This window comes from Chlorocebus sabaeus, chromosome 10 (assembly GCF_047675955.1).
Source record: "Chlorocebus sabaeus isolate Y175 chromosome 10, mChlSab1.0.hap1, whole genome shotgun sequence".
Lineage (NCBI taxonomy): Eukaryota > Metazoa > Chordata > Mammalia > Primates > Cercopithecidae > Chlorocebus > Chlorocebus sabaeus.
Window position 1 is genome coordinate 97883876 of NC_132913.1, and position 22559 is coordinate 97906434.

Here is a 22559-nt window from a genome sequence, read left to right on the forward strand (position 1 = left end):
GAATTACAGATCTTGGATAGCACTTTGGATTAGTAATCATATGTTCAGGCTTTGACCTCATTTACATTACTGAACTGATGTTTAATCTGGAACATGACAGTGTCTTATATCTTGCAATAAAATAGGGATTATATTTGTTTTTCCTTAACTACAACACAGGAATAATATGAGAATTGATTAAATGACAGCAGTGAGATTTATCTGCTAAGAGAAAAGTAAACTCACTAGAATGTTCTTTTGTTAACATATGCAGAATTAATGCATAATGATGTCTAGAAAATAACCCTCATGTAGAAACACGATTACCGTGTGATGCAATCTTCTGCCTGCTTCTCATTGTTCATCTTGTGATACAGCACAGCAGCCACTGCCAGGGGGCCTGCATCCCCGCAGAGGAAGGTGATGGAACGCTTGGTTAAGCAGTTCAGACTTTGCTTGACATAGCCATGTGCTAACTGTAGGTAGGCAGGGTCCCCAAATACATCATAAAGATGTAAGTAAAGCACAGCAATACCTGAAAAACAAAAAGAAAGCAATGTAAAAATGAGGAAAGGCAGTTATTTTATTATTTTGGCATGGTGTCTACTCAGCAGTGATTCTTGATAACCTGTAGCAAATATATTAATGATCTGGAAGTTTGGGTGACTTTAATTCTAGGCTCAGCTCTATTAGTAAGCAACTCTACGAACCAGCATAAGCCAACTACTTGTCCTCAGTTTCCTCATTATGACAACTCTATTAAATAATAAGGTCTCTAAGGCTTTGGCCAATAAAGAGACACACAGCCTATTATTAATCTTTGTTGTACTCTGGTTATTGTGTTAATGTATTCTTCTTGATGGTGAAATGATGTGTCATTAAACTAGGGTTCCAAATAAATGTAATCAATTCACTAATAATTAATAAGAAATGGTTTGTCATGAACTAAAGAAATTCAAAGACTAGTGAATGAAAACTTCAATTTCTCTTTACGTAAAAGTTTGGTTTGTGAGTGTGTGTTTTTTTTTTTTTTTTTTTTGTTTTTTTTTTTAGTGAAAAGGTAGTAAATGTAACCAAATCCCCTGCCCCAGTATCCTTCCAGGCAGGGATTATAAGAAAGTTATTTGATAGCTGAGAAAAAATATTCAACCCCTTGATTTTTTTCTCTGTCAAGGACCCACCTACTTTGGTAACTGTAATGTAAAAGCCACCAATGACTTTTGCCTCGGGCTTTACTCGATCAGTTTCTTACCCTCTTCTTGAAGCCTGAAATATGTAATAGAGGCACTGTCTGCATGTCCTGATTTCAAATGCCTGTCACAGTGGAAAGAGCCTTCCCTCTGAAGCCAACTGGTCTCAGGGCAGACTCAAAGATGTGGAGTAGGAAGGCTGCCTGCCTGCAGCATTTCCAGAAACCCATTTTTTCCCTTAAAGTACATTTTCCATCTCATTTGCCATTTTTAGAAGACACAGAACCTCTGTTTAAATTTAAATTAATAGAGCCAATCTCTTCACAGATTTCAATGCAGTAAAAATGCTGTCTGCAAAATTACTTTCCACTGTACTGAGGACAATTTTAAATTTAGATAGTTTTCTCATTTTGCATGGGTAATCTCCAAAGCTTTGTGCTACAGACAATTCAATTTCACATGTATATTAAGGCCAAATTTTCATTTCCTGCCAAAGTTAATAACCTTGACTGCTCTTTCAAAGTGGCTTGGTGTTAGTAATCCCAGAAGCTGATGATCAGATGCACTAATGCTTAAGGTTTGTAGACAAGTGTACAGAACCTTGTGTGTAGGTAATAAAAAAAAATCCCCTTTTCACAAATGACTGATGTCAAGAGCTTCTTCTAAAATTAGGTCCTTAATAGGCTTCATCTCCATCCATATCATGCATCTGCAGGTGATCCATTTAAACTGTTACCCTTTCATTTTGCCCTACTATTCCCATTGCTGCCTGAACTCTCCTAATTAAGTTATGTAAGCACCAAAGCCAGATAATGACATGATGGAGATCTGAGAAAATAAAAAGTGATTAAATACAAGCCCAATGATTGTTTTCCTTTCAGACCTTTGTCTCTCATTAGCAACAATTCCTCTTGGCTTAACTATTCAACAAACAAAACCTATTAAGGCTTGCAATTGTAAGATTTAGTGTATTTCTCATGAAAAACAGGTAATCATTTCTCAAGTCTCACAAGAATACATTTGGATTAAAACTTTCTTTTTGATCGGCAAAGAATTATCTTTCTAGTTTCTGGGATTCCACAACCTCATGTTCCAGTTCTCCCCTACCTCTCGTGGGCCTCTGGCTCTGTGAATTTTGATAAGCAATCTTCTGCAGATGATAGTTTACTGTGTCTACATTCCCTGTCACAGAACATCCATAGAGGAAAAGGACTTTAAGTGGTGAGTGCTGCTGCCAATTAGAAAAAGTTTCCTGCACATGCTTATTATAAATCAACCCAGGTCAGGAAAATAAGACAAAATGCATTAAGTCACAGACATTTAATGCCTCATCAGTATTTTATGTAATAGAAAACAACAGAATGTGTCCTAATAACAGAAAAAAGGGGGGACTGCTTGTGGCCAAATGTCTTAAACCTGATCTTTATGATCCTCAACCCTTGACAATAACCATGCATATACCACCACCTTTGAATAAATACCAAAGACTCGGGGATGGTTGGCAAGGTGGGAAATAAAAACACAACTTCAGGGGCTTTGCAGGGAAAAATCACCCAGTCCTAATACATACTCGTGGGCCTGGCTTCAGTCAATGCCTTAAGAAATGCCTTCAAATGCAATGTTTATCAAAATATATATGTTCTTCATGGAAAAAATTATACAGCATTGAAAGACTTAATATGCAAAACACCAGTCCTCTGGTTCACTGTGTTCCTGCCTTCCAGAGGCAACCATTTTCAACAGTTTCAGCCATTTTCTCTAGTATGTCTATTTCTAACAATATGCTTATGTGCTATCTATTAATTTTTCTATGTCAGACATTTCTGACTCATATTCTATTCTAGAAAATGAGGTGTTACCTCTTGTGATGGAGACTGTTAAGTGGTTTCCCAAATGTATCTCACCTTTCTCTCAACAATAATGCCCTGGATTTTAGCTGGGTATGTTCTTCTGGCTGCTAAGAACAATCTTCTTCATAGCTGGGTATGGCTATGTGGCGAAGTTCTGAACAACAGGATGCAGTGGGAGTAGTGGAGGCAACTTGGGAAAATGTTCTTAAAGGGAAGGCACTGGCCATTTATTTCCTTTTCTACTTTCTTCCTGGCTGGAATGCAGATGTGATGGGGCAGCTAGAGCAGCCATGGTCTAAGGACCGTGAGTTGGAAGCTCTGTGCTGAGGGTGGTAAAGTTTCAAAGATCAAAGCCACCTAGATCCTGGCAGACTGTGAAGCTGCCACACCAGTCCGTGGATTGCCTACTTACACAAGAGAAAAATAAACTTCAGTTTTGTTAAAGCCACTGTTATTTTAGATGTATTGTATTGCCATGTCCTGGTAACCCTAATTCTAAAAAAGACAGCTCTTCTCAAAGCTAGAGAGGTAGGCAGAAGCTAGATTACACAGGGTCTAGCAGGCCAGTTAGGATTTGGAGTTTCATTTGAAATGCACCCATTTTAAGCATGGGAAGAATATACTTAGATTTGTTAAAAGTTCACCATAACTGCACTGTGAGGTTTGCAAGGGAGTGTATGGAACAGTGGATGCAGGAGGAGCAGTTAGGAGGATGCTTCAGGAGTAGGAGCGAGACACAGGGTGGGTGGTGTTAACACGGATGTTGTCAGAATGAACTGGAAAGATACCTGTCTAGAAAGTAAAATCAGCAGAACCTGGTGGGAGATGCGCAGAGGAGGAGACGTCAAAATGCCTCCTGATGAGTAACTTCAACAGCTAGATGGGCAATGGTGCCATCCACTGAGGTGGCAAACCCCTCTGTTGGAGAATCAGGTTTGGGAGGAAAGAGTACAGCTGTATCCATTAATAAATTCATCCCCAAATGATTCTATTCTCTGAAGGACACTTAATATAATGAGAAAAAACACTTCTACTGACTTCTAACATAACAGCCAAGATTGTTTGAGTTTTGACAAAGAATGAGGTAGGGAGTTTCATCTTTCTAGCATTTTCTTTCATCTTTTTATCGCAGAATATGCATCTACTTTAAAATGTGACAAAAGCCAATTTTAGCCAAGTGTATTCTTAGGCTTAAATTTGAATATCACATTACATTTCCTTTTGTGCTGTCTGCTAAGCAAAAAGTAGAATGGCGACATGCTTCCTTCCCTTCATCTTCTCTTCTAGACCAGAAAAAACTGAATGAGATTTAAATTTTGATTGAATTTAATTGTAAAAATCTGCTCTAAACTGACTTTAGAATTATTTTATATTTAATAAATGGTGTTACTGAATGTCGTAAGTATGAATATTCTGTATATCCACATGCAGAAGAAATTTGAACCTCATTTCACACTATGTAAAAAAGTCAACTTAAAATGGACTAAAGACTTAGACTTAAGACCAGAAATTGTAAAACAACTAGAAAAAAACATAGAAGAAAATCTACACATCCAGATGTGTAGTACTTTGAATTACTACTCCTGCAACCTGTCTGGTTTCTCTAGAAGTGCAGTGTCCAGTATGATACCCTCTAACCATAAATGTCTATAGAAATGTAAGTTAATTAAAAGTACAATTTAAAGTTCAATCTTAGTCACGCTAGCCACATTTTGAATGTTCAATAGCCACATGTGGCTAGTGGCTGTTGTGATGGAAATAACATTTCCATTACTGCAGAACATTCCAATGATAGTACTGCTCTGAAGACCAGGAATAGATGTCATTCTGTACAAGAAGTTCGGGAAGTCTGGCACTGTCTCTCAGTTTACCCTAAGAATTTCTTGGTCTTGAAATGTTGATAACTATTTAAAACAAAACAATAACAAAAACAAACAAACAAAAAAAACACGCTGTGAGGACCAAATAAAATTCTGTTGTAATAGGAATCAGTCCTGGCTTCAGTATGAAAGCTGTGAACTAGATTTTTCTTTTCTTTCTTTTTTTTTTTTTCCTGTAGCTACTACCCTGGGATGGGAGGGTACATTATTTAGGGATACTTCTAAATCTGCAATTTCCTTACTCAGCAACTTATGCCAAGTAGTACTATAAATACAGCCAGCTGTTGAGAAGTAATTAATAGTAAGCCTTTGAATTTCTGAGGGATCATTAGTCCTATTCATTTTGACCAATCAAGACCCTGCTATGTCTCAAATGCATATGGACATAAAAATCTCCACAGATATATCTCTCAAAATACTTTTCTGCGATTTTGCATTCTACAGATTATTCCTCAACATTTTTCATTTGTTTTATGGCCAGCTTACAGTGATGTAAAAAGCTTTGTGCCATGGTACTTTAGCCCTGCAACGCATTTTCGTGCAGTTGAAGGGCATTTAGAGACTCCTTTCATGTACTCTGGTAGGGAAAATCATGTTCAGATTTTGGATCTACAAGGCTCATCAGAGGTGCTTAACTAACACACATTAGTTTAGAATGATAGGGAGACAGGAACTTCCTAAAGGAGGGGCACTTGGGTGTTCCAATCTAAGATCAAATACATTTTTCCCTACTTGAAACTTTAACAGCTCATCAATTATTATGTTTTCTTCTCTTCAGATTTATGAAAAAATAAGAAGTGAAAGTATTCTCTGCAAGTATGACCACCTGTCTTTCTATATCAGGTTGATAATTTCTAATATGTTCTTTTGTAATTGTTTCTCAATTTTGTGCTGAATGTTGACCATGCGCATTTCCATTCCTTAACAAAATCACATTTGTCTTTAGAGCATTGTTGTTACTGTGCACAGCACTCTCCCCATGCCTGAACCGTAAACAATCCAGAGTAGGACATCTGCCCAGCTGTCCGACTAAAGCGGAGCATCGTGGGCTGTGGCTTTCAAACACTCCAGTGCTTTAACAGGTCATCCGGGGAGGAAACGAGTCATGACTCCACACCTTTAATTTAATAATATTGCCCCAAACAAATGAGTAAAAAAGAGAGTAAGGAGGGCAAGTAAGTACTCTGAAAATGTGTTTCTTTTCTTATTTCAGAGCTGACTGTCCAATAGAAAAAGAGATGAAAAAACAAAACAAAAAAAAACAGGGAAACGTTGTTCGCTTTTCCTCCCCGCAGTGCCCTGCAGCCCACCAACTATGAATTGGGCACTGTGCTAAGTGCTGCTGTTATTGGAATGAAAATGACAAACACAGCCTTCTTGGTGTTGGCTGTAAAAGTCAGATTGTTAGATAGGTCTTCTTTCCTTCCTACCTTCTTTTTTTTTTTTTTTTCTGATCTGTGTCACACTCTCATCCCACTCAAGCCCACTCAAGCCCACTGGTGGTGTCTAAACTCTACAACTGCATTCATTTATCTAGTGGCCATTGTGAAGTGCTCTAACCAGCGTAAATCCACGCCCGTGGCTCTTTCTACTTGTCCTAACAGCGCTGGCTGGGTGGGACAGGTGCATCTAATGAAGGTGAAGGATACTTGGTCAGGGCTCAAATTAAACACTGAAATGCTGGCTCTGATGAAGAGCTACTTACAAAGAGATCAAACTGCAAAGAGAAGACACCTGGCCAGGGTGACGCCTTTCAAGTAAGTCTGGTGTCAGCAGTAACTAACACTCACATGCTAAATCTGCAGCTCAAAGGCCATACATTTGGTAGATCAGAGGAACAGCATCTTGAAACACTATAATGACTTGCATTTAGAGTGCAAGTTAATATTACTCTAGGGATTATGCTACATATCCTCTTGTTTAAAAGGTTATTTAATATTTGAAAAGAGGAAATACATGCCAATTTTAGCCTCATTAACTTTGTGAGTCGGTTACAGAAGACTGGGTCATGTCTTTCAGAACTAAAGTCCCTAGAGTCCTGTATGAATTTTTTTTTTTAAGTGTGAGCTGATCATCCTTTCCCCTAAGAATCATCATAGTTAAGAGTGGGAAAACAATGCAGTCAGGGCTAGCATTTTCCCTCAGTGTCTCTCAAAGACAGCAGTGATATCAGCCATCCCTTGGGTTTACTTAACTTTTCTACTATTTTATCTGCAAGGGAAGCAATACTTTTGATCAAATGTTTATTTGTAACACAAGAACACTTTATCTGCTCATTTAATCCTTTATAATAACAATTCCTTACCAGTGTTTTGTGGTTTCCATTTTATAAAGCACTTTAGAATGTTCTCCCCCCTAGCACCTACAGTCTACCTGGATCAAAACTCAGGCCAGCTCCATGGCAGGTAGCATTATGTTCTCTGGTGAGTCCCCAGCGATCTCTGGACACCACTGGGAACCACTCAGTAGCTGACCAGTGGATTTGATCTTAAGGGGCCTCCAGTCATGCTATTTTTCTGTACTGTCTGCTGCTATGTGTAGAGTCATATATAACAACTCTTAATGGGGTTCCTAAATAACTAAAATGTGTCCCCTGCTACACAAGCCGTGAATACATAGTTCCTGTAAGTCTACTGGGAAAAGATTAAGGCTAAAAATGAACAACTCAATGCTTATTGCAGACATATGTCATACATCAGTATCACGATGCATTACACTCCCATGTACTAAATTTTACAAAAGAGAATTTTGGTGAAAAGAACTGAGGCTGTTCGTTCAAAATATCACTTATTAACAGCTGCAAGAGCTACCAATTGATTTCAGACTATGGATGATAATTCACTTGAGAAGATCTTTAAGCCTTTTCAAAAACAAGCAATTATGAGGAAAAGCTTCTGTCTTGGCCCAATTAATTTTCTATCCTGAAACCATGCTGAATATATTAATACAAGATTAGGAAGGGAAAAAACACCTTCTACAGAAAAACACTGGAGAGTTTTTCATTTTTCTAGCTGCAAATGCCCATAAGTCTTCTCAGGGTTTATTTTATGTTCAATTCTAAATAACTTTTTAAATAGTAATTACTCTTGCCTAATAAGCCTTGTTTCCTTCTTACTTACCAAATTTCCTTCATGCTTTATCAGGGCTTACTCTGACTCTCCTTTTACTAAAACACTTAAATCTGACTAGTCATTAGCCATTTCTATGAAGTTTGTATGGCATGAGTATCATGTTGTCATTGTTCAAACTACTCCATCTTATAGTTTGTGAGTAAACCTTCTTCACTTATGAAGTGTACAGAATAAACTCATATGTAGAGGCTGAGAGTAAACACACACATGCACACATGCTCATAGGGTAAAGAGCAGGACTCAAGAGCCAGGCTTGTTTGGGTTGAACCCTAGCATTGTCACTAGCTGTATAACCTTGAATGAAGTACTCAGCCTTGCTTTGCTTCATTCTTCTCATCTGTGAAATGAGGATATGAATGGTATTCTGGCCATAAAGGTTTTTTTTTTTTTTTTTTTTTTTTTTTTGAGACAGTCTCCCTTTGTTGCTCAGGCTGGAGTGCAGTGGCACCATCTCGGCTCACTGCAACCTCCGCCTCCCAGATTCCAGCGATTCTCCCGCCTCAGCCTCCCGAGTAGCTGGGATTACAAGTGCCCACCACCACGCCTGGCTATATAAAGTTTTTTTGAGGTTTGGATTAGTGAATTAATGCAACACACTTAAAATGGTGCCTGGCATACAACAGTAGTTATTGGTGTATGTGCCAGCACTGTCTTGTCATTCAAATGTTAACTGCAGTAACATTTTATCAACAGGAAGAGTGTTTTAATCTTACTCCTGTCCTCCAACAGTCAAATGATCATAAAACTGCAAACTGATGATCTTTATTCCCTTGGGAACCAACATTCAGTCAATCTATTTTATTATTCTTTTTCTGAACATTATAGAAGTAATTTAAGTCTAAATTACTGTCTGAAAAATTGATTAATCATAACATCTCATTCCTGAAGGAGCATAAGAGAGACCAGAGGGATTTATGGTAATAACTGCCTCTTCTGACAATATGAGACAGCTACAGGGTTTTAAAAATTCTTCTCTCCTTTCTTTCCCAGGGTCAGGGCACTTTTACCTCTGCTGTGAATAAAAAAGGTAAAAGTCAGGGATACAGCTTGTAAAACTGCACTATGACAACTCATGGGTGTAAATACATAGGTTTCAGTGGAAATGATGTTTGAGTTCTATTAAAAGTTCATGTTTACCAATCTCTTTACTATATCATACCATCTGCTTCAATTTTAAAATAAAAGCCAAGATAATTTCAGTTGTAAAACAGTTTGTAAAGTAAGGGTAAAGTACTTTCTTAAGCAATTACTTACTTCTTTTACATTTCTATTTAAACCTGTACAGATCACCCTTATCAACAAAGCATTTTGTATATACGAATTATTTGGAATAATCGTATCCTAAATCCTAATCTTATCTGAACCAGCGTTAATTATCAGACCATCTACATGCTACTGGGGAATGAAACAACAAAATAAAATTGTAAAGTCCTAACTAATTATAATAATCATTTTACTAAGCATGTTTAACACTCAGAAGTACTTTAGCAGAATTCTAGTAAGTACCTTCAATTAGTTTTAATTTTTGTTGAAAAGATAGATGGGAAAAAAAGGAGTCAGTTTTTCAGTTCCAAGTGCAGTGGGCTCTTAAACAACATGGGTTTAAACTGCATGGGTCTACTTGTACACAGATTTAAAACATATATATAGTGGAAACTTTTTTGGGCATTTGTTGACAATTTGGAAAAACTTGCAGATGAACCGTGTAGACCACAAATATTGAAAAAATTAAGAAAAAGGCATGTCATGAATACAAAAAATATATGTAGTTACTAGTCTATCACTAGGATAAAATATACACAAATCTATTATAGAAAGTTAAAATTTATCAAAACTTATGCATACAGACTGTACATGGCGCCACCTGCAGTCAAGAGAAATGTAAACAAATGTAAAGATGAAATATTAAAAAACTTCATAAATTAACTCTAGTGCACACTGTATTACAGCAATAACTTCTTAGCCACCTCCTGTTGCTACTTATGTGAAATCAAGTGTTGCTCCACTTAAAATAACATGTGATGTGAATTATCTCTGCTTGAGATCATTATCTCTGTCTCTCCAGTAAATTACATATCACAGTAAGGAATAATCTCTTGTGATTCTTGCATATTTTTAATTGTGTTTAGTGCAACATTGTAAACCTTGAATAACACCATGCGACACACACAAAGTGCCACTAGTGATGCTGAAAGTGCTTCCAGGAAACAGAGAAAAGTCATGACATTACATGAAATACCTGAACGGCTTGATATAATGTAACCATAGACTGAGGTCTGCAGCTGCAGTTGCCTACCATTTTAAGATAAATGAATCCAGCATAAGGACCATGGTAAAGAATGAAAAGGAAATTCATGAAGCCATCACTGCAGTTACAGCAGCAGGCACAAAAACCTTGCATTTTTAGTAAAACTGCAGTACATATTGAAAATGTAGCCTTTATGTTGGTGCAGGACTCTAAAATGATTCATGAAAATGTGAAGTCAATATATGGCAACTAAAAGCAAAACGAATCTAAAGCTGGATAATTTAATGCCAGCAAGGGTTGGTTTGATAATTATAGAAAGAGATTTGGCTTTTAAAAAAGTCAAGATAACAGCAGCAGCAGCTTCTGCCAACCAAGAGGTGGCAGGTGCAATGAAGAACAATTGAGGGTAAAGGACATCTGCCTGAAAAGTTTTTGAACCCTATTCTGGGGGGAAAAATCCACAAAGGACATGCATTAGTAAGGAAAAGAAATGAGCACCAGGATTTAAGGCAGGAAGGGATAGGCTAACTCTACTGTTTTATGCAAATGCAGTAGGGTTTATGATCAGGACTACCCTTATTTATAAAGCTGCCAACCCCTGGGTCTTGAAGAGAAAAGATGAGCACCAGCTGCCAATCTTTTGGTTGTATAGGAAAGCTTGGACAACATGAACCTTTTTTAACGGTTTTGTTCCACCAATGCTTTCTCTTTGATGTAGGGAAATTATCTTGCCAGTAGGGACTGCCTTTTAAAGTTTTTTCAATAGTGCACAATGCCCCTAGCTACCCAGAACCCAAGAGTTCAACACTGAAGGCATCAAAGTGGTCTACTTGCCCCAAACAGGTCTCTAATTCAGGCTCTGTATTAGGGGCTCATAAGGAACTCTCAGGCTCATTACAAACAGTACTTTATGAAATGGATTGTCAATGCTATGGAGTACCCTGTGGAGACAAAAGTGACTCTATCTTGTAGGCTAATTCTCTATGCTAACTTCTGATTAGCCCCGGCCCCGTGAATGCCTCCTGATTTTTACGTTACTGTCCGTAGTGTAAGAACAAAGGAAACTTGGTGCTATTGCACAAATTATAGGCTGCGATACACATAGTAGTCTTGCCTGTTTTGGAGGGTTGCCTTTCCCTGTGGTATGTAAGCCCTGGGTCTCTGGAGTAACAGTGTTGAGATCTTCCTGCCTTGTGGCTAACCAAGACCAGGCTGGTGTCTTTACTGACAAACTGGATTTTCTGCCTCCTTTGGTTTTTCAGCTCCTTCAGCATTTGGGGGCCACTTTGCATATGTGACCCATTTACGGAACAACCCAGATAGAACATCGTGACAGTCTAGAAGAATTACACCATTGAGACACCATTGTTGATACAGTAAAGCCACAAAAACCATCAAGGCTGAAACAATAAATTCTTGCTTGAGAAAACTGGGTCCAGATAGTGTGCACGACTTCACAGGCACCAATCAAGGAGATCATGAAAGAGATGTGGATACGGGGGGGGGGAAAAAAAAAAAAAAAAAAAAGGTGCGGGATGGGGATGAAGGACTTCAAGACATGAATCTTGGAGAAATTCGAGAGCTAATAGATGCCACACCACAGGAATTAATAGAAAGCGACTTGATGAAGATGAGTTCTTATGAACCAGTGCTAGAGGATGAGGAAGATACGGAAGAAGCAGTGCCAGAAAACAAATTGACGTTAGACAGTCTGGCAAAAGGGTTTTGATTATTCAATGCTGCTTTTGACTTCTTTTCTGACACGGATTCATACATGGTATGGGCACTGACACTAAAGCAAATGGTGGAAGAACTGGCAATGTACAGAGATATTTTTAGAGAAATGAAAAAGCAAAAATGTCAGACAGAAATTACGACATATCTGTAAAGTTACACCGAGTGTTCCTGCCTCTTTGTACTTCCCTTCCACCTCCCTTCACTTCTTCTGCCACCCCTGAGAGCAGGACCAACCCTTTCTTTTCCTCCTCTTCCTCAGCCTACTCAATGTGAAGAAAACAATGAAGACCTTTATAATGATCCACTTCCACTCAATGAATAGTAAATATATTTTCCCTTCCTTATGATTCTCTTAGTAACATTTTTTCTACCTAACTTTATTGTAAAAATATAGTACATATTAAACGTAACACACAAAATATAAATATAAAAGATACTATAAAAATGTAATATAAAAGATAAATAGTTAATCAACTATTTATCAGTAAGGCTTCCTCAACAGCAAGCTATTAGTTAAGTTTTGGGGGAGACAAAAGTTATACATAAATTTTTGACTGTATCAGGGGCCTGTGCCCTTAAACTGCACATTGTTCAAGGGTCAACTTTACACATCTAACACTAAACACACGAATGTGTCATCTCTTCACTAGAACCCTTTCATTTTCAAGATCAACTGAGCAACTGCAACTGAGACAAATCTAGACGCACCATGAATGAGGTATTAAGAAGTTGGGCGGCCCAGTTTTGTAGCTTTCTTTAGATTCATGAAGTAGAAACAAAGACATACAATTATGGGGTTTAGTATGAATTGATGCATGTTACAAATTAGGAACTTTATAATTCTGTAACAGAAAATAAGAGTTTAGGAGAAAGCAGAAAAGAATGGCAAATAACTGTTTAATAAAGCTATAAAAATAGTAATGTTTTACAGTATTAAGTTTAGAATCAATTGTAGTCCTGTCTAGATTTAAGTTACACTTAGCTCTAGGAAAATTATTTATGATTTGGCATTCCTGTAATACTTCCTTTCTGTGGCAGGCTTTAAGCAAAGACTATTACTTATTGAATGGGAAAAAAAAAAAAAAAAAAGCTTAAAAGAGTAAAGGTGTTGTGAATCAAAACCCAAATCAATCTCCTTGGAAACAAAGAAGAGATAAAATATTGCCTGGAAAATTTCAAAATCTTTTATAGACACTGGTAAATTTATTCCCCCCAAAAATCCCCCCAAAAGTGAACAGAACAGATCCTTTAACAGACATAAAAATTGAGGCTCACTGTCCAAAAGCCTTGTGCAAAATATAGGAGTCAAGAAAAAAATCATTTTTCTTGTTATATAGAAGTTATAGCCGAGATTACTAGGTCTTATCCTAAAGTTGACTCTCCTCTTCCTCTATTAACAGAACCCAAGAAAAAAGACTGCATTTCCCACCCTTCCTTCCTAACAAGAGTGACTACGTAGGTCCCAGCCCATGCAAAGTAAGCACAACTGAAATGATGAGTGGGACTTCCAGGAAGGCTTTTTAAAGGCAGAGCATGCATTAATGCATTCTTCTTTGCCTCTTCTTCCTTCCAGCAGCCTGAAAAGCTGATGTAATGACTGGATCTTCAGCAGCCATTTTGAACAAGAGGTAAAAGCTAGAGGCTGAGGAATGATGGAGCAGAAAGAAAGGAACTGGGGTTCCTATTAACATCCTGAAGCTAACTATCAGGCCTGGACTGACCAACGCTTTCTGGCCTTCTTTTATGAGAGAAAAATGCACTGTTATTTAAACCACTATACTTTTGTTTTCTTTTTTGGGGTACAGACAGCTGAACCTAATCCTGTCCCAAATCCTAATCCTATCTAACTAGTATTAGCTATCAGCCCATGCTTATACTGGAGAATGACATTTAACAAAATAAGATGTTAAAGTTCTAACTAATTGTAATAACCATGCAGTTTTCTCATGCTGAACAAAGTTAAAGAAATATAATGCGTGTTTCCTAAAGAGTGTCATTTTTTTGAAAGATAACATGGGACACAAAGTAACATAAAAATCTACACATAATTATATAAACATTGCTTTGACATACAACACCAAATATTTTTATTGTGTCTGTGAATGCATTTCTTGGCAATAAAATTGCAGTTATGAATAAATGATACTTGGTAAACTATAACATAATAGGAGGAGAAGGTATTAACACTGTGATTTTATGGGGTTGAATCAGTTTTAGTTTCTTATACAACTCAGAGCTTTATGTTATTTAAACTGTCTCAACACTGGCACAAGGTAGCATTTTACTTATCAAAACACTGGAGGAGGCAGTCTATTTTATGTGGGAATAATGGTTTTTTAACAGTGTTTGATTAGGAGACATTAAGAACCTTGCCTTGAAAACCATTAGCAAATTTATCTAGAAGATTTTACGTTACATCCTAAAACAACCAGCCACTAAAGACATCCTAAACTGCTAACTATGCCAATTTGCCTCAGATGCTTGCCATATAAGCTGCTTTCAGGAACCAGCAATGAATATCATAGATACTTGAGGATTAAAGGTTGAAGAATATTGACATTCAAAGGAGATGAAGCCAGAAACCCAGCACAGCCCCCCCACAAAAAAAAAAAAAAAAGTTAAACAAACTTGCATTTTACTTTGGAGTGAAATTTCTTTGCTATCTCCAGAGATTTTAACTTTTGGTTTCTCAACTAGCCCTAGCAATATAAGGTTCTGACTAATGACTCTTCCCAACATTGTCAAACTTAATTCAAACTTGAAATCAATCCTCTTATTTTCCCCCTAAAACAAAGCACCTCACAATAATAATATGAGTACATCTGAGTGGCCAATTTAAAAGTTTAAGTCATTCTTTTGTAATCAGTGCTAGAATTAACTAGTGATCTGTTTCAGTCTTTTTTTTTTGTCCAGGAATAACAAAATAATAGAAACTCCATATATATTAGAAACAGATCTGTAAGTTTGAGCCTTATATATTATTACAACATGGCCATCAAGAGGAAAACTCAAGACAACTGTGTATTGTGCTTGCCCTGTTTTGTTCAAAGCCCGATAATTTTAAATAAATAGTAATGTTCAACTATTTATCTATCAACCACATCACACCTGGAACACAGTAGATAATAAATGACAGCTGTTATACCTTCCTTCTTGAAACAAAATCCTTTCATTTCATTCTCATTTTGTGTTAAGCTTCTACAATTCATAAAAATCATAAAATAAAAAAAGGAATGGTCCAACATTATCTAGTCCAGTCTTATTTTTACAAAACATTGACTTTAAAAGTCCCTGAGATTGTAATTTTACTGGTTCAATCTGTCTTCCCTACCCTTGTTAAAAAAATAGGATCATTTGTCATTATTGGCTGAGTATCCCTTATCTGAAATCCTTGGGACAAGTGTTTTAGATTTCAATTTTTGAAATATTTGCCTTATATTTACCAGCTGAGTATCCCAAATCAGAGTATTGGTAATCCTAAATGCTCAACGAACATTTCCTTTGAGTGTCACATCACAGCTCAGAAAGCTTCAAATTTTGGAGCATTTTGGATTTCAGATTTTCTGATTTGGGATCCTCAACCTGTACTAAAGAGGAAGACTAAGAGATTGCTATTATAAATAAATTTCTCTCAGGAAGCTTTCAAACTGCAGTCCATAGATCACCATCTGCATCAGGACCACTGATGGTTATAAAAGGTAAACTCCTGGGTTCTGCTCAAGATCTACTGAATCAGAATCTCTGCTGTGAGGCCATTTTTATGACAAATTCCACTCCCTTAAAATCAAATTCAAATTCTTTGGATTGCAAGCTTATTCCTCCTTGCCCACTCTTTAAAGGCAATGGGAAACACTGAGTCTCTAGACTATGCTTTCTTCCAGATTACACAGCTGTCTTTTTGTTTCTCTACATTTGGTAAATTAATTGCAGTTCTTTAACTTTTCTCCTTTTTTTTTTTTTTTTTTTTTTTGCGATGGAGTCTTGCTCCATTACCAGGCTGGAGTGCAGTGGCATAATCTCAGCTCACTGCAATCTCCACCTCCCGGATTCAAGCGATTCTCCTGCCTCAGCCTCCTGCGTAGCTGGGACTACAGGCACGAGCCACCATGCCCAGCTAATTTTGTATTTTTAGTAGAGATGGCGTTGCACAGTGTTGGCCAGGATGGTCTTGATCTCTTGACCTCATGATCCACCCACCTTGGCCTCCCAAAGTGCTGGGATTACAGGTGTGAGCCACCACGCCCGGTCTCTTCTTTGCTTTTTCTCTTTCTCACCTTTTTTGACATCAATGTACTGTTTCTTCCTAAACCTCCTCCAACCTCTCAATGATTGAGATTGGCAATGCAGCAATTGCAAACCAACCAGCAATGACCGCATAGGAGGATTAGTCCATGGAAGTAATACTTTACCCTGTGTTTCTGTATGGGTTGATGGGTTAACTTTTTAAAATGCTTCTGGACATGTTTTACTCCTGAGACCAATCCTCATTACCTCTGCTTCAGGCAATGTATTTTGGAACTCTTCCCAATTCTTGCCACTGAAATTACATCTCCAAATTAACTATGTAATATTGAAAATCAATTTTTCTCCTCATAAGTATAGCAGCCATCCAAATGTCAGGCATGAATTACATGAATATGCTTACCATGTCCTAAATTCAGGGCACTATTAAAAACCCAGAAGATACTGTGGTTGGGTTGAGGGCACAGCACTCTCCCAGAAGCAATTACTCATATGCAGATGCAGGAAGCATTTAAGGGTGTACCATTCAGAGAGACAGCTCTTGGAAAAATGCTCTGGCTCTTAAGCACAATGCGTATGCCAGCTCACAGTCAGCACTTCATACCTGCCCAGCCAGTGTAACCAGTGCCATCCCGAGGGTCTGCTGATTTCACGCCTCTCTCCATTTGCTGAAGAAGCTCCCGAATCTTATTGGTCAAGCGTTGTGAGAACTCAGGAGTCAGCTAGATATTAAAGGAAAACAAGTATCAAAATAATGTGGGTCACCCAGCTTGCTGGATTATAAGCTATCAAAGACAGAGAGGTATTTCTTTTCCACTTACGACATATTTTTCTACTTGGGAGACTGAACAATTTATTACCTATTCTTAACAACAACATCACATTAACAAAATTTATAAAATACTGTTGTAACTTATAAATGTTTTACATAAAATTTTTAGTTACATACTAAAACAGACTGCCAATGATAAACTGGCTCACAGTAATTTTCCACTTAATAGTAATCACCTATTATTTAAAGCAATATTTATTATAATAATAGTCATTTTATTAAATTAAGCACAAATCATATGTCTGCTGCTTTCAAACTACTGGATTTTTAGTATTCAAGTTGCAGCAAGGTAGATTCCCTAAAGAAACATCTAATTGCTCTTACTTTTAAAAAATGATGAAAAAAAAAAATAAAGTAGCAAAAGAAAAGCAAAACAAATTCATGTGTATCAAGAGCCTCAAGCAGAAGAGAACAAATATCAAACTCACCATCATAAACCCAGTGTCTGGCAGAGAATGGGGCTTCACAAATGTTTCCCAATGAACGAGCCTGTCTGCATCCTTACCCGCTATTAGCTGAGTGATCTTGCTCAACTCAGAACTTATGTTTCAATTACCTCCATAAAGTCAGGATAATAATACCTGCCCCACCAATTTCAAAATGTACTTTGAGGATTAAATGAAATACTGTATTATAAGTCTTTCTCATTCAGGGATGTAAATACTGATTTTTTAGCAGATCAAGGGTCTAAGGCAAGTAATAGCTTAGATATGGATTGAAAAATCCACTAAGGCTGGGGCTCTGGGGTCAGTACCACCCATATGAAGGTCCACAGATGCTGTGCAAATAGTAAGGCTCACACAATCATTACGTTATTCTTCTTAAAGGCGAATGAAAAATAATTTTAAACTTCTGCATACGCTGAATCAGTTTCTTAAAAAGTCACTTTAGGCCGGGTGCAGTGGCTCATTCCTGTAATCCTAGCACTTTGGGAAGCTGAGGCATGTGCATAACCTGAGGTTGGGAGTTTGAGACCAGCCTGACCAACATGGAGAAACACTATGTCTACTAAAAATACAAAATTAGTCAGGCATGGTGGCACATGCCTGTAATTCCAGCTACTAGGGAGGCTGAGGCGGAAGAATCCCTTGAACCCAGGAGGCGGAGGTTGCAGTGAGCCGAAATCGTGCCATTGCATTCCAGCCTGGGCAACAAGAGCAAAACTCCATCTCAAAAAAAAAAAAAAAATTAACTTTATTGTATCCCTCAATAATTTTAAGAACTTGCTGTGATTCTACGACTTGAATTTCACAAAGCAATTAAAATTTCAGAACAATGTGGATGTTACAAGGGTATAAACACTTTATTTTACCATGTAAGGACTGCAGAAATAAACCTAACCACTCACATCAGAATCTCATTTTTAAAAATGGGATAAGATCTTAACACTGACAACAGCAAGAAGGCAGTATCAGAATTAACAACAATAGTTTAAAAATACATTAAGATTCACTTTGGGGGAGCATCCTTGATAAAGCAAACCAGACTTTCAACCACATCTGGATTATTTAAGCTAGAGCACCACTATGATCCCTTATTTCACACTCTTTAGAAGAAACTGCATTGTTTGACAGATACACTCCCATTATTTAACAATTTCTGCAAAGATTTCAACCAGACTTGAAAATACATTTAGTAGGATAAAATATACTTCAGGGTTAATATAAAAGGCCTATAAATCTCAGCTAGATAGAAGAGTGCATCTACATTGAGAACACACCATCTACTGTATATAGATCATATATAATTTATCATCTTGCCTGGCCTTCAAGAGATCAAGAATGATGAGAATGTCTCAGCCTCATGAAGGGAAGTTACTTTCTGTTTGGCACATTCTGCATTTAATAAAGGTGACCTCTGTGAGAATATTGATTGCTTGTGGTAGACCACCAAATTATTCAAACTCTAGCAATAATCTGAAGTCTTTAAAAGTCCTTTTTTTTTTTTTTCCTGACCGATGCCAGAAAACAGACCAGTTCCTTATTGAAATCTTGTGCCAAGAAATTAAGGAGGACAGATCTCCAGGGTTTGATACCCTGTGTTCAACATCACACAGTTTTAGAACTGGTATGCTACTTTCTTTCTAGGATCTGTCCAAAAACTACATTAGGAAATAAATTACATTCTTACTCTTGGGTCAGGGTTTAAATTTGTGCATTTTTCCCATTAAAATAAAGGGTTAAATTCGGCCAGGCACAGTGGCTCATGCCTGTAATCCCAGCACTTTGGGAGGCTGAGAGGGGTGGATCACTCGAGGACAGGAGTTCGAGACCAGCCTGGCCAACATGGTGAAACCCTACCTCTACTAAAAATTAGCCAGGCGTGGTGTTGTGCACCTGTAATCCCAGCTACTCAGGAGGCTGGGGCACGAGAATCACGGGCCTGGGAGGCAGAGGTTGCAGTGAGCCAAGATGGTGCCTCTGCACTCCAGCTTGGGCTCAGGATGAGACTCCATCTCAGAAAAAAAAAAAAAAAAAAGAGAAAAAAGAACGAAAGAAAGGGTTAAATTCATAAAAAGCATTTACTTTACAGGCAGCCTAAACAGCTACATTTTATTGAAGGTTTCTGTCACTATGACAATCCTCAAGTGTTCTCTTTGCCAAGTCAGCATGAAGCAGCAAGTCCTCCTCCAGCAAGACAAGACATATACTTCACCTTGAGAATCTGCACACTTAGGAAGAATGCAGGCCCAAATGGCCAAAGGGAATCCATCTGACCTGAAGATAATTATAAAAAGCTTTGTTTGGGCAGCTTAATACTAGTCTTAAAATAATCAGATTGACTCCAATTCCATATACATTTTGGTAGCCTTCTACCCTACACCTCTTCTTCATCTCTTTGATTCCTCCTACCTGCATTACTGACCCAAGTTAATCTGTAAAGTGACAAGTGCTTTAAGGAAAAAAACACAGAACCATCAAACCCACAGATTAATTTGACAGGGATGAAATCTGTAAGGCCATTATATCATATAAAATGCCTTTTGCATGGCTGACAAGTTTCAAAGAAATAAACTAGTAAAATTTTGAAAGTGTGTGCCCTGTTTCCAACTTAACTCATTTTCAAAACTTTTATTTTTCTATTTTTTAGAGACAGGGTCTCTCTCTGTCACCCAGGCTGGAGTGCAGTGGTGCAATCATAGCTCACTACAGCCTCCAATCTCCTGGGCTCCAGCAATTCTCCCGCCTCAGCCTCCCAAGTAGCTGAGACTACAAGTTTTCCACCACACCTGGCTAATTTTCAAAAAAGTTTTAGTAGAGATAAGGTCCTGTTAGGTTGCACAGGCTGGTCTCAAACTCGTGGCCTCAAGCAATCCTCCTGCCTTGATTTCCCAAAGTGTCGGGATTAATGGCGTGAGCCACTGCACCCAGCCAAAACTAGGTATTCTTAAAAATATCTGTATTCCCTCTTAATCATTATGTTCACTCAAAAAGACATGAGAAAACACAGGCCCCTAGTATTTTACATCCAGGTTCTCTTTCGCACAGTGATTTGTGACATGCTAACCAGTTTAATTTACAAGTGTTTTTTTTTTTCCCCCTAGCTGTGGGTATGTCCTGTGGAGTGACACTGGTACAAACAACTTCAAGTTTCCTATGTCCCCAAATTCTCTTAGCAGTAAGAGTTTAAAGATGTCCTTACCACACACCACCGTCTGCTCTCATCATTACCCTGACCACACTTGTGTGTAATCACAAAGGAATAACATGGCACATGTGAATACTGTTAGGATTCTTCACCTCTTTAAGCAGCAAACCAAAATACATAAAAAATGCCAATCACATAGTAAACTACGTATTTGCCAATTTTTTAAATTTATACTATCAATAATTGAGCTTATTTCAATAATGTTAACAATGACGTATTCAACATTATGTTGGAGCTCCAATTGTATATATTAACATGTATTTTTATTTTTATTTTTTATTTATTTTTTTTTTTTTTTGAGACGGAGTCTTGCTCTGTCGCCCGGGCTGGAGTGCAGTGGCCGGATCTCAGCTCACTGCAAGCTCCGCCTCCCGGGTTTACGCCATTCTCCTGCCTCAGCCTCCCGAGTAGCGGGGACTACAGGCGCCCGCCACCTCGCCCGGCTAGTTTTTTGTGTTTTTTTTTTTTTAGTAGAGGCGGGGTTTCACCGTGTTAGCCAGGATGGTCTCGATCTCCTGACCTCGTGATCCGCCCGTCTCGGCCTCCCAAAGTGCTGGGATTACAGGCTTGAGCCACCGCGCCCGGCCCATGTATTTTTAAATAATTTACATATTTTTAAATAATTTACATATTTATCGTCGAATCATGTTTTTTTTAAAGGGGGATGCTCAACTCTTTCTTTCAGGCAAAAATGAGCTCCTTTCCGAACATCGTGGGGAGAGGCAGGGATGCAGGCAGCCATATCCCAAACTCACCCTCCCGGCAGCATCAAAGTAGCCCTCGGCCAGGGATTTGTTATAATCAGCATAAGGATTCGGGAAGGCCCTTTGAGCCATGACGCCGGAAGCGAGCCTGCAGAACAGGGGAAAAAGAGAAACTAGGTTGAGACAGGGGCCTCGGCCGAGTTGCGAGGGCGGCGGCCGGCGCCCAGGTATCCCCTTTCCTCCAGCTCCGCGGCCAACGAGCGGTCTCGGCGGTCCGAGTGGACCTCGGGCCCACTGCGGCCCAACTGCTAGGGCGTGGCGCCTTCGCAAAAAGGCTGCCAGGGCCCTTAACCCACCCGGATGAAGGGGACCCGTTTTGCAACCCCGTTCCCACGCCCGCGACTTGAAGCAAGGGCACTTCCCGCGTCCTGAAGCCCCCCTCGGCCCTGGCCTCTCACCCAGCAGCCCCGGTCAATAACAGAGGAGGCTCTTTTACCGCCCAGTTTCTGCCAGGAAGACCAATCAGAGCCTTCGCCGCTCCCGAGGCCCTCCCCCGTCTCGCTTACAGTTTGTTAAAGAGACAGGAGTGTAATTTCTAAAGGATAACACAGGGTATTTTAATTACGGGGTAGCAGAAGTGAGGACCTAGAATCACGCGGAGATGTGACCAATATTTCCTACCCTTCTTTAATTTTTCTTATTTTTAAGAAGTCAAATTTAAGTCCAGAGTCATAAGAAGTAGATTTTTTTTTTTAAATCTGGAGAAGAAAAGACTGCTTTTAGATCTGAACACTGGTATTTCTGCTGTTCGCAATAGATAACATTGGCGGGGGGGTCGGGGGTAATGTCTCTCCAGGGACGTGCCAAACTTTTTCTTTCATTTCTTAAAAAAAAAAAACAAAAACAAAACACCACCATTATTATCAACAACAAAAATATGTCCAAAGGACAGGATATCAAATAGCGATTGATAATACTTCGGGGACAGCACATGAAAACACAAATTACAGCTCTCAGGAAATTTATTCTGCTCCTTAGCCTCAACTAGACGATAATACTGTGTAACAAAGCTCTTTAAAAAATATTGAAGACCAACAAAGCAGGAGCTACACAACATT

The 22559-nt window shown here is 38.4% G+C and overlaps 1 protein-coding gene across 3 annotated transcripts in view; it reads right to left on the reverse strand.

Moving 5' to 3' along the window:
* The window catches only part of LANCL1 (LanC like glutathione S-transferase 1), a 45530-nt gene extending 23558 nt beyond the window's left edge, over nucleotides 1-21972 (reverse strand). The window contains exons 1-4 of one of the 3 annotated variants that reach the window (XM_007966136.3): nucleotides 21900-21972; nucleotides 21493-21589; nucleotides 16862-16979; nucleotides 307-514 (exon numbers count right to left, since the gene is read on the reverse strand). In XM_007966136.3, the coding sequence (XP_007964327.1) occupies nucleotides 307-514; nucleotides 16862-16979; nucleotides 21493-21573 (407 nt within the window). In that variant the 5' untranslated portion in view covers nucleotides 21574-21589; nucleotides 21900-21972. Of the gene's footprint in view, nucleotides 1-306; nucleotides 515-16861; nucleotides 16980-21492 lie in introns of all 3 variants that reach the window. The other 2 variants (XM_007966135.3, XM_073020048.1) reach the window with 2 other exon arrangements.
* Nucleotides 21973-22559: the final 587 nt, after the last annotated feature.